The sequence below is a fragment of the Camelus bactrianus genome, chromosome 12, assembly GCF_048773025.1.
Source record: "Camelus bactrianus isolate YW-2024 breed Bactrian camel chromosome 12, ASM4877302v1, whole genome shotgun sequence".
In the NCBI taxonomy this organism is placed as follows: domain Eukaryota; kingdom Metazoa; phylum Chordata; class Mammalia; order Artiodactyla; family Camelidae; genus Camelus; species Camelus bactrianus.
The window spans coordinates 30605777-30619315 of record NC_133550.1 but is presented as its reverse complement, the minus strand read 5'-3'; the positions used below and the strand labels follow the sequence as shown (position 1 = coordinate 30619315).

Here is a 13539-nt window from a genome sequence, read left to right as displayed (position 1 = left end):
ATCTCACTAAATGGCAATCCATTGTGTCATCTGTCCAGGCTAAAAACACTGGAGTCATCCTTGATTCTTATATACCACATATGAACAAACCCTATAACCTCTTTTTAAACAATATATCCAAATTTCTACCATTTCTCAACACCTCTGCTGCTTCTCTAGTCCTAGTCACCATCATCTTGCTCCTGAACAACTGCCATGGCCTCCTAACTGATCTTTCTGCTTAAGCCTTTATAGCATTTCCATTCTCTCATGTCCATTCTCTACAGTCAGAGTGATTCTTATAAAATGTAAGTGAAATCATGTCACTCCCCTACTCAGAAATCTCCCATAGCATTCCATTTTACTCAGAGTAAAAGCCAGAGTCCTTAACATGGTAAAGTCCTATGATCTGGCTCTTCCAACCTCTCTGATTCCATCTCTTATTTTCACTCACTGTGCTCTGGCCAGAGCACACTGGCCTTCTTGCTGTTCCTGAACAAATCATGGCACACTTCCACATCAGGGTCTTTGTAACTGCTGTTCCCTCTACCTGAGACACTCTTTCCCCATGTTGCAATTATCTTAGCAGATTAAAATAGTTAATTCTCCAAGTCTGCCAGTTAACTAGATAATAATTCTGTTGGTCTCACCTGGGTTCATTCATGAGCCTGTAATCAGCTGGCAGCTTGGCTGCTGGTGGAGGATCTAAATGACCTCTCTCATACATCTCAGACCTTGGTGTTGGCTGTTGGTTGGCCCTCTCTCTCTCTACATGTGCTCTCCCATCATTTGATATTCTACCCCAGGTTTCCTTACATAGTACAAGGAGCATTCCAAGTGGACCAAGGTAGAGGTTACGAGGTCACTTGAGACCTAGGATTCAGAACTCATTATCTTCTTTGGCACTCAATCAAAACAAGATATAAGGACAACCTAGATTTAAGGGAGTAGGAAAATAAAGTACGTTTTGATGAACAAGCTAAAAAATACTGTGATTCAATATATCATACTCCAGATATCTGCAGGGCTCAGTGATATCAAATGTCTCCTTATCAGTGAGATCTTCCACAATTTCATATAGAGAAACTATTCTTCCCTCACCTAGGGACTTACTATCCCATACTTTATTTTAGCATCTGTCACCATCTGACATTGCATATTTACTTGTTTATTATTGGTCTCCTTCCTAATATAGTGTAAGCTCTGTGAAGATAGGGATTTTTTCTGTCTGCTTAACCACTATATCCCTAGCACCTTGACCACCACCTTGGATATCATGGGCACTCAATCAGTATCTGCTGAATGAATTTTCTTATTCAAACGAGCATGTACCATGAAATAACAAAGTAAGAATCCAAAATAATTCAAAAATCATAAATTAATTTATGCATGGGAAATGTTAGTAGCTTTATATGTTCTTTTTTGATTTATTCTGAGTTTTTTTTTAACAAAACATGTTATTATGGTTCAGTATATCCATTTATAAAGACATGTCTCCGTTTCTTGAATATAATGAGAATGTTTTAAACCAATACTTTAAACTCTTCATAAAAAGTTTCTACAGGCCATAGAATGTACATGGTGTTAATAGCTCATCAGTCTGGCATCAAATGTAGATGTAAAATTTAACTGTATAATAATAATTTATGTAAGACACCTATGATCAATAGAGTCATTTAAGTTTTGCCTAGGCTAGTGTCTGCTAAGTCCATCATTTCTTCAGTAGAACATGAGAAAAAAGTTAAAAAAAAAGCCATCTTGTTAGCTTATATTAAGTTAGAATTTAACTGAGAAAAATTCTAAGTAGAAAACACATAAGAAAAAACAAGTTTATCAGACATAAATAAATATGTTTATAAAAGTACTCTGACCCCATTCCTAAATCTACTCATTATAAACAGAATAAAATGAGCAAATGCTACAAGAGAAGATGCATACTAGAGACACATCTGTACTGAAATTACTGTCATCACCCCAATAAACTAAAGGCACTGTTATCAGGTCCAAACCAGTTTTATCTCCAATGTGGAAAACAGAATTACTTACCTATTAAAAATTCTCACTATTTGCCGACTAGAATAATAAACCCAGAGACAACAATGTAAATGAGTCAGTTAGTTACCGACAAAAGAATCTTCCCTCTCAGAGAAACAGGGGGTGTAAAGGTTAGGGGTGGGAAGGAGACCTGCTTATCACTGTGTATACTTTTGGGCTCTTTTTTGAAACACATGCATATAGTTCCCCTAAACAAAAAGTAAAAATAAAAACAATACAATTTTTAAAAAAAGGAATTAACTCCCTCTATGGCTCTAGACATACTAAATATATCTGAAAGTTTTCATAAATGATGTTTTATACAGAGTACTATGTGTAGAAGGAAAAATCAGAATAAAATAATAAGCACTCTATGTGTATGTGCGTGTGTTCAATATCTGTATTTTATGGCCTCTCTGCTCAACTAAAGAGACAGGACATCATGTAAATAAAGAAGATAGTTTGATCCAACGATATGCTATTTTAGGTAGAAGAAAGCTCAAGAGAAAAGGATACAAGAGACTTGCTGACTTAAACTGTTTTTATTTTTCAAATCAAGTAAATAAATGTCTTGTTATTTTAAAGCAAGTAAAATGGTCTTAGGATTCATTTTACTTATACCACATGGGTTTAGAGATAGGGTTGAGGCAACTATTCACACATACTTTCATACTTATGAGTTGCTGATAAACCATTACCATTGTTTCTGATATACTTTTTACTCAGAGCTCTTCCATACACCTAGATTAAATTCTGACTTTAAGCAGCTACAGTAAGAAGCAAACTTTAATAAAATAAATTTTCACTGGCCACATCTGTTGCATTAGCCAAACCCTAAACATGTCTTTCACACTGATGAAAAAAGGTCTAGGTAGTGCTGATTTGATTCCTAGCATTGGAGATATTTTCATTCAGGAGAAAGAACTGTTCTCTTCTGCATTAAAGATAGAAACATTGCTATTATAAAAATATGATGCATCAAACAGCTGCAAGAAAAAAGGAGATATACATTAGGAATTCTACTGGTAGTAATTAGGAAGGGACAAATAAAAGACAGCTAGGAAACTCAGTTTTTGGTCTGAGCACTTCAATGAGCTAGTTTTATGATTTTGGCCAACTCATTTAATCTCTCTAGAACTAGTTTTTTTCATTTTAAAAAAGGGGAGGGGATGGGAAATAAGACTAGGAATTGTATTTTTTTTAAATAAAGTTTTGACTTTTATTATCAGTTCAGACACAAAATATCAAGGTTACTGTGAACAAGTAATTTTGCTGCTCTAAGCTTTATTTTCTTTAATCTCCACAATAAAAAGACTGAACTAAGTGTTTCAGCTCTAACATATTCTAAATACACAGGTCAGGCATACCTTTTTTTATTTTATTTATTTTCATTTTTGATACAATTTTTAAAGGTCATATTTCATTTACAGTTATTACAAAATATTGGTTATAGTCCCCATGTTGTACAATATATCCTTTTAACCTGTCTTACACCTAATAGTTTGCACCTCTCATTCCCCCAACCCCAGCCTCACTGGTAACCACTAGTTTGTTTTCTATATCTGTGAAGACTAGGAGATTCTTAAGACTCTACCAAGTTAAAAAAAAATTATAATTTTGTATTGTTGGTAGTATGTGAATTGTTACAACTTTTTGACCCAGAAAGTCTTCTAAGAATTATCCCACAAATGTACTGGCATATGTGAGCAAAGATACGCATATTTAGACAAGGATGGTCACTGACAACATTACTTCTGTTAGCAAAAGACCTCTGGAAAATAACTAAATGTTTAGCAGAAAGCTAGTGAAAGAAATTATATCCTTAAAAAATTAAAAATAGAACTGCCATATGATGCAGCAATTCCACTCCTAGGTACTTATCTGAAGAAAATGAAAACACTAATTCAAAAAGATATATGTACCCCAATGTTTGCATCACCATTTACTATTTACAATAGTCAATAAATGGAAGCAATCTAAGTGCCCATCAACAGATGAATAGATAAAGAAGACAGACAGACACATACACACACATACATGCACACACACACATGGACTATTACTCAGCCATAAATAAGAATGAACTCTTGCCACCAGCAACAACATGGATAGACCTGGAAGGTATTATGCTTAGTGAAATAAGTCAGACAAGGAAAAATACTGGATGTTTTCACTTATATGTGGAATCTAAAACACGAAACAAGGAAACAAATATAACAAGACAGAAACAGGATCACAGATACGAAGAACAAACTAATGGTTACCAGAGGGGAGATGGGTAGAGGTAGGGGTGAAACAGATGAAGAAGATTAAGAGGTATAAACTATCTGTTATAAAATAAATAAATCACAGAGATGTAATGTACAGCTCAGGGAATACAGTCAATATTTTATAATAATTTTGTGTGGTGTGTAATCTATAAAATATTCAATCACTATGATATATACCTCAAACTAATATAATATTGTAAGTCCACTACACTAAAAAAAATTATAGCATATCTAAACAATGGAATACTATGATGAATACCATTTAAAAGACTAAGAGTAACAACAATCTTCAAAACATAGTTACATGAATAAAGCATGGCACAGATTGGTATAACATAGCATGTTCTCCTCTTGGCTTTTAGAAGAGGGGGTGATAACATACACACACACCCAAAATATACATAAACACATATACATATGCATTCTTATTTATGTAAAGAATATTTCTAATAAATACACAAGAAACTGGTAGTAGTTGTTGCTTCCGGGAGGGAAACTAGCAGCTGAAGGTAGAAGAAAAATTATCTTTTCATTGTAAATCATTTTTTTCACCATTTGATTAAATAAAGGAAAAAACCCACAAATTTTTAATTTAAAAACACTTACATTCCCCACATTTAAATTACCTAAAACGCCTAATTTAACAATATATGTCTTCTTTGGCCAAGGATTATTATTTTATGCAAAGATTTTTCAAATTACCTTGAAAAGCCTGGGAAACACATCTGCTGGTTGTCCACGAATCACAAACAGACGAGAATTTAATTTTCGCAGATTGGCATCAAGGTCTTCAAGACACTGAAGCAAAAATCTATAGAGAAGAAAATTTTATTTAAATTCTTCAAAATACATATTTAGAAGATATGAAGTAATGCAAAATCATGTTATTCTAAAAGTTGAAATGTCAGCCCATCATCTTTTTACCTCTTATCAACTTATTATTTCTAATTGATATGTAAATTACTGTTTCCAAAAACCGTACTTATAATTTTCTTAAAAATTACATCACAAGTTTCTCAGTGTTTTAATGAAGTTCCTAAATTAAATCATTAACTTTTCATTAAATAATAATGACTGTTAGCAAAGTTCAATTTCTAAACATAAAAATCATATAAACAAATAATAAAATGAATTAATCTCATTGTGTAAACTTGGCAAAATAAATTCAAATTCGCATGAAAAGCCACCTTGAAAAATCCAGAACATTTTCTACTGAAATAAAAGGGAAACATCCAATTTTAATCACAAGTGAATAATTTAAGAATTTAAGTAGTATTAAGGGATAATGTAATTAAGAGAGAGAAAGCATAAAGACCATTTTCAAGTTTCTAATATAATTAAACAAAAATAAATTGATAATAAATAGATGTTAAATTATGTGGCATTAAACTCTGTGAGTATAGAGAATATCCAATTAATTTTTTTCAAAAAAGGTTTCATGAGGCAGGTGGGGCTACAGATTTTTTTCAATGAAATAATTATTAACAAGGAATACACATGATAGATATATGGGGAAATTCTGGAGTAGCACCAGCAGACTGCTTACTGTGCATTTAATAGTGTGAAAAAATGGAGTGGTCCCCAAAAGCAAATCCAAAGAGATGTCATCCCTGGAAGGTTCAATCTCATTGTTTGCCTCACGTTAATCTTCTCTAACATTTCATTTAGATTCTGTTCTTCTTAGCTGGACACATCTTATTTCCTCTTTACTTTACTTCTTTTATGTTTTTAATCTTAAGGTTAAATATTAATCTTAAATATTTGTCTCCTTTTTCCACAGGTCATGCGTTCTTTCAGAATGATGACTGTGTCTTACTTGTGATGAGGAATGGTTAAGATGAATGGTAAGGAACTTCAGACAATACTACAGAGCTACAATAACCAAAACAGCATGGTATTGGTACAAAAACAGACATATGGATCAATGGAACAGAATACAGAGCTCAGAAATGAACCCACAAAATTTTGGTCAATTAACCTTTGACAAAGGAGGCAAGAATATACAATGGAATAAAGACAGTCTCTTCAGCAAATGGTGTTGGGAAAACTGGACAGCAGCATGTAAATCTATGAAGTTACAATACTCCCTCACACCATACACAAAAATAAACTCAAAATGGATTAAAGACTTAAACATAAAACAAGACACAAGAAACCTCCTGGAAGAAAACATAGGCAAAACATTATCTCACATACATCTAAGCAATTATCTCCTACGGCAGTCTACCCAAGCAATAGAAATAAAAGCAAAAATAAACAAATGGGACCTAAGTAAACTTACAAGCTCTTGCATAGCAAAGGAAACTATAAGCAAAACAAAATGACAAACTACAGAATGGGAGAAAATATTTGCAAAAGATGAAACTGACAAAGGCTTGTTTTCCAGAATATATAAAGAGCTCATATGACTTAATAAGAAAAAAACAAACAACCCAATCCAAAAATGGGCAGAAGACCTAAATAAGCAATTTTCCAAGGAAGACATATGAATGACCAATAGGCACATGAAAAAATGCTCAATATCACTAATTATCAGAGAAATGCAAATCAAAACTATAATGAGGTATCACCACACACCAGTCAGACTGGCCATCATTCAAAAGTCCACAAATGATAAATGCTGGAGAGGCTATGGAGAAAAGGGAACCCTCCTACACTGTTGGTGGGAATGCAGTTTGGTGCACCCATTGTGGAAAACCATACAGAGATTCCTCAAAAGACTAAAATCAGACTTACCATATGACCCAGCAATCCCACTCCTGGGCATGCATCCAGAAGGAACCCTAATTCAAAAAGACACCTGCACACCATAGTTCATAGCAGCACTATTTACAATAGCCAAGACATGGAAACAACCTAAATGTCCATCGACAGATGACTGGATAAAGAAGATGTGGTATATTTACACAATGGAATACTACTCAGCCATAAAACAACAACATAATGCCATTTGCAGCAAGATGGATGTCCCTGGAGAATGTCATTCTAAGTGAAGTAAGTCAGAAAGAGAAAGAAAAATACCATATGATATCACTCATATGTAGAATCTAAAAAAAAAAAGAAGATGACAACAAATGAACTTATATATAAAACAGAAACATACTCACAGACATAGAATACAGACATGTGGTTGTCAGGAGGAGGGGGGTGGGAGGGATAGACCAGGAGTCTGAGATTTGTATTTGCTGACAGGTATATATAAAGTAGATAAACAAGTTTATACTGTATAGCACAGGGAAATATATACAATATCTTGTAGTAGCTCACAGCGAAAAAGAATATGAAAATGAATATATGTATATTCATGTATAACTGAAGAATTGTGCTATACACCAGAAATTGACACAACATGTAAACTGACTATAACTCAATTTAAAAAAAGATGAATGGGAAGGTATATTTCAGAATTGCATTGTCCACTATGGTAGTAGCCACCAGGCACATGTAGCCATTTAACTTTAATTAAAATATAAAAATTCAATTCCTTACTCACATTTGCCACATTTCAAGGCCTCTAAACGGCCACATATGTGGCTAGTAGGTAGCCACCATATTGGACAGCACAGGTGAAGAACATTTTCATCATTGCAGAAAGTTCTACTGGACAGCACTGTTCTATAAGGATGTTCCATCTAGATCATTTTGTTCTCCTTACCCATTCTGATGCCATCATTTCACCAAGAGAGTCTTGTTAATTTCTACAATTGTGGTTATTAGTGACATCAGTATACCTAGTCAAGTTTGATATTCTTTGTCCTTTAGGATTCATTATCTCTATGGGCTTGGGGAGTCTCAGTACAATACTCACAAGGATGTTAAAGACATCCCATTATTTCACCTTAGGAAGTCTCACAACTGTCTTTAAACAAATGGGAAACAAACCTCTCTATCCTCACATTTATGTTTCACCACATCTCCTTTCTGTCCTGGTTTGGAGTTACTTCCCTAATACTCCATCCCCATCCTAATCAATTACCAATGTACAAATATTTTGGGAAGAAGATTGTTGTTGTTATAGCAATATAAAAGCAACTGAGTTCTGTAAAATTATCCGTAACTATGAATAACTCATCATGTTTGGTGATAAGTATTTATTGGGAAGCATGTAGTTTCTATACTTGCTTGGTAAGAGTTTTTAGACCCTGTAGTACTCAGATCAAAATTGAAGAAGTTGAATGAACTAGCAATTTTTAAGTTTTCTTAAATTTAAACAATACAAAACTTAAATGTCCCGGAAGGATAATCCAAGGCAGAGATAATCCTCAAATCTCTTTTGTGCTATTAGATTCAGTACCTTCTCTATCAGAGCTAAGCAGCAAGAGTTGTCCACATTTTACTTTATTGGAAGAAAAGTTTTTATGTAGTACAAGCAGGTCAATGAAAGACAGTAAGATGGGAAAAGAAAAAAAAAGGCCTGATTAATTTATAAAATGAGCAGGTAAACCTGGATTTGCTAATAATTAGCCCTTTATTTTTCCCTTTCATGTTCACAAGCTGAATAAGCATTCTTAATGCTTCTTAATAAACACCGTATCAACCAAACATTGTACAGTATGATGTGGACTGAAGCAATGAAAAAAGTTTTGTAACCAAAAAATTAATTTTGTTTCCATACTTCATAAAACAAAGGAATAGAAATTGTATTTAAGTATAGGGTCTTTCTCCCAGAGATGTTACTGATGGTGTTTTTCTTTCATAGTATGTTTTTCCTTCATTTACATCACTATAATTTCACATAAAAATTATAGAAGTACAGTGGACTTAAAAAGGTATTTTAGGAGAGATTGTGAAGAAAAGATAAAGAGCAGGATAGAGGAGAACACATGGTGATGTTGTCCTTTGTTATAAGACTTTTTGCCTTAAAACTACTGTATATATTATTTTTATAAAATAAAATTTATTTTGCATGTATCTACTTATGTTATTTGTGCAAGAGAAAATAAGTGGAAGGATACTCACCAAGCTATTAATAATAGCTACCCTTGGAGAGTGGGAGTTTGGGGTGGAAGTAAAGAAGAAAGACACATATGCTTATTTTTAACTTCATAAAAAGGTATAAAATTAGCATATGTTTCATCAAAGTAGAAGAAAACTGAGAAAAACTGTATCTACTGTAAACCTGGTTTAACACATAGTAAACATTTTTCCAAAATAAAAGACATACTTCTATGATACCAATTTTCATGGTTTCGCTGTATTCCATTGCACAGATGTCCCATGATTTAACAATTAAGAGTAACAAATTATTACCCTTCAATCAATCCTGAAAAATTCTAATTTCCTCATCTGTTAAATTAGGATAGTAATAGGTTCTATATCATAGCACTGTTGTGAGAGTTAAATACATTAATAAATGTGAAGTTCTTAGAACAGTGCCTGACCCATAGGAAGTAGGATTATTTATGTGTTATTATTTTTCAGTTCTCTTCTTCCTGCCACTTCTATTCTTGCTACAATAATTCTACTTGTCATCATTTGCTGGTATTATTTGCTGCAATGTCTTAAAATGGATATGCCTACCAACAATCTCTCTCCATTCTAATTCATTTTATACATAATACCAGATCTTCCTGAGACACACTTCCCTGTACAAAGGTCTTCAGAGACTCACTCCCTACAGAATAAATAACAAATTATTTTGTTTAATTAACTTAGGATTCCAGGTTTCTTTCCTACAACTCCTCTTTCCCTCTCACCAAACCAAACTATTTCCCTTTTCCCCACACATTCAGTCTCCTGGAATTTGCTCCATGGTCTTCCCTAGGCCTAGAATACCTTTTCCAATTTCTATCTCTTCAAGCTCATATTCTATTAATCGTCAGTCTTCCATCTGAAAGTAATTTCCCCATCCTTTAAACTGTCAAAGGACATAATATACCTCATCCTAGAGAAACTTTCAGATTGTACCTTATACTATAACTATCATATATATATCACCTTCTGATGGATTTCAAATTAAGTACCTGTCTCATTCCTAACTATGCAGTTTTCTTTATCTGTGTTTTGGTTTCTATATTTGAAAAATAAATCTCATCATGTGCCTTATACAATTTGTTGAAAAGATCATAAATAGAAGAAAATGACTTATAGAGTTGTCTTGAACATCTGTTGAAAGGATTAGAAACAGTATAAAATCACTAGTGTTGGTAGATATTCATTAAGCAGAAGTTATAATTATTCTCCCTTGGGAATAATTTATAGTTTAAAAAAAGTAACATGTATTTCTATATGTAAATAACTAGGCATGACAAAAGGAGACAATGAATTACTTGGATGCCTACAGTTATATACAGAATCATTCTGAACTCATAACTTCCCTTGAATGTGACTTTGAACAAAGGTTTGATGAAAATCTTTCCCACTGACAAGGCAAATGTGAATATGAATAAATATAAGAAGATACAGTGACCCTGAGTCAACTAATCTCTAAGTATATAATTCTTCCTTGACAGTACCATAAAATAAAATCTCTAGTATCCCAAGTTGAAAGTATCAACTCATTGATAGTAAGATTCTTTTTTTTTTTAGTGCTGAAGGAATAATGTTACTTCAAAGGGTACTGTATAAAGTCTAACCTTTCAGCCTTTACCCTAACCAGGAAGAGATTGAGCTCTGTCAGAGTTCAGATTCAACATGTTCCAGACAACACAACAATTTCAACTTTTCTGTTACAAATGGATGTGCCTCAAAAAAGGAATCCAATATTGAATGGAATGATTTAATATAATACATTGAAATTACATAGGGTACAATTTTTAATTGGAACATATTTTCAGACTCTATCCAATTTGGTATATTCACTGCTTTCTTGAAACCATACTCATTTGAAGGCTCAGCTAATAACGCTATTAACTACATGCAACAGATTGGTTTTTAAATAGGCCAAGTGGTAGTAACACTTACTACATCCCTTTGCGTAACATATTGCCTACATAGAAGAACAGTTCTGGTGTTATTTAATTACAATACTAATTACACCACTTCAAAGTAAAATGAAGAGATGTTAAGTGAGGTAATATACTTCTTTACTTTAAACATTTTAAGGAATTTTTTTACGTTTAGCGATCACTACCTTACTATTAGAAAAAAATTCCAGGCAGTGAGTTTCCTTATATCAGTTCCAAAAGATGATTTCAACATGAATCAACAGAAATAGTTTCTTAAAGTAGGTCATTGCTATAGCAACCAGTGGGAGGTTTGGTATACTCCCCATAACAATGACCTACTTTCCAGGCTGTGCTAGAACAGCTTTATATAACTAGAATTTCTAGTTCTGTCTATAAAATAGTCTAAAAAAGGCAATGGTAAGATACAACATAATCCCATTCCTGCTAAAAACAAGGCATTATGAATTAACATGTATCATATTAAAATAAAGCCATCTGGTTCTGCACTTTAGTTTATAAAATATATCTTATCACATGCTCAACAATGAAAAGTACATGAATATCTAAACCAAAACAATTCATTGCTAATCCTAGAGAACTGATTTAAAGAATATAAATTAAGATCATCAAAATCATATGCAAAATCTCTTCTATTCTCCATTTGAAACAACACAGTTAAATTTTTAAAAGTTAAAATTCTGGATACATTAATTATAATAAAGAAAAAATGGAGAATCTCAGTCATTAACGAGTCTATGGTGTTTTATCAGAAATTCAAAAATTATAAATAGCAATTTGTCTCTATAAATTGAATAAAGTTTACATATGCTTTTTTTATCCAGTTTGTAACAAGTTTTTAGGGCTTTCATCTAACATTATACAAATTATCAGAGTATTTGTGATATAAATTTTCCGTGAATAGTTTAATATTGGATAAGTATTAAATATGTACCTTAAAAGCAAATTTTGTATTTTGCCAGGCTCTGTTGGTGATAAATCAGTAGACCAATATCATGACACAATGTCACTTTTTATAGTGAATATTTTTCACTGCCCTCTTTTAAGTTCTGAAATGAAATTCACAGATAATATAACATATTCACATATACAATTTTAAAGCACTAACATAATGCTCTAATATAATACATGGAAGAAGTTAAAGGAAAGTCATTTTTATTTTAAAAAGAAGTAATATTTACTTCCAGTAAGTAAATATCTAGCCATGACACAAGTAGACAATGAATTCGTTAGATTCCTACACCTACAAACAGAATCATTTAAAATTCAACAGCTACAAAAACAGAATGATACAGTTGCGTTACTGGTCACTTAAATACCACGAGTGGTATTGCCTTTGGTGACATGACTTTTTATACTATCAAGCAAGACTTATTTAGTGAAGTTCTGGACAAAGTGCAACCTTTCCTTGATTTACATGAATGATAAATGTATTTCAGGAACATTCACTGTATAGTAAAATTGTATGAAAAATACCTAGTGTTTACATACAAAACTGGATTTAGGTTCTAGAGTCAGAAAATCATGAATAAGTTTTTCACTTACATGAAACATCTGGCAAAATATCTGAAAGTTATGTGGGACTCGGGACAACTATTTATTCTGAGAGACTATCCTGAGCATTGCAAGAAGTCTTCCATTCTTGGCCTCTCCTCACTAATTCCACTAGCACCCTCCAATCACTGTGATGACCAAAAATTACCCCACAAATTCCTTAAATACCAACTAAGGAGTGACATTATTCATTATTCACATAATTTTCTTGATCTGAGGGAAACAAGATAAATGATAATGAGATCCCAATATTCAAGGAGCTTAAAATTTAGAAAAGAAACTTGAAAATATACATAATGTATATGAATACAATAGAAATTGTTATGGCAGAATGCAACATTTAAGAGATATATGAATACCATTAATTTGCTATGGAAAATCAAGGGGAGAAATCACCTGTAGGTTTTTTCTTTTTTTGAGATGGGGAGAAATTTAAGCAAAAATTTCAAGGTGATGATAGAAAGAAGCCTTGCTGTATTAATATAATTTTAATAGCTGGAGATAGGAAGGGAGAATTATTGGCTGTAGGACTGTAGCCTCTTTAAAGATTGGACTAGGCCTTGTTCACCACTTTCCTAGACAATGCTTGACATACAGTATAAGTTCAAAACATATTTATCTAATGAGTAACCAAATAAATAAATTAACAAAGGCAGGAGAAAGGGATTTTAAGGACTTGATTCAATAAGTCAATGGAGAATTAAGAAACATGAGAGGGAAAGAACATTCTCTAAATGTCTGTTATACTAGGTACTTTACATACACTATATTCCCAACAACTTTACAAGGTATATCAT

At 32.7% G+C, this 13539-nt stretch overlaps 1 protein-coding gene across 1 annotated transcript in view; it reads right to left on the bottom strand.

Annotated features, from left to right (window-relative positions):
* CRY1 (cryptochrome circadian regulator 1) overlaps positions 1-13539 on the bottom strand; it is a 74045-nt gene that overhangs the window by 19607 nt on the left and 40899 nt on the right. Inside the window, exon 2 of the mRNA XM_010970474.3 lies at positions 4986-5094. Within this exon, the coding sequence (XP_010968776.1) occupies positions 4986-5094 (109 nt within the window). The remainder of the gene's footprint in view (positions 1-4985; positions 5095-13539) is intronic.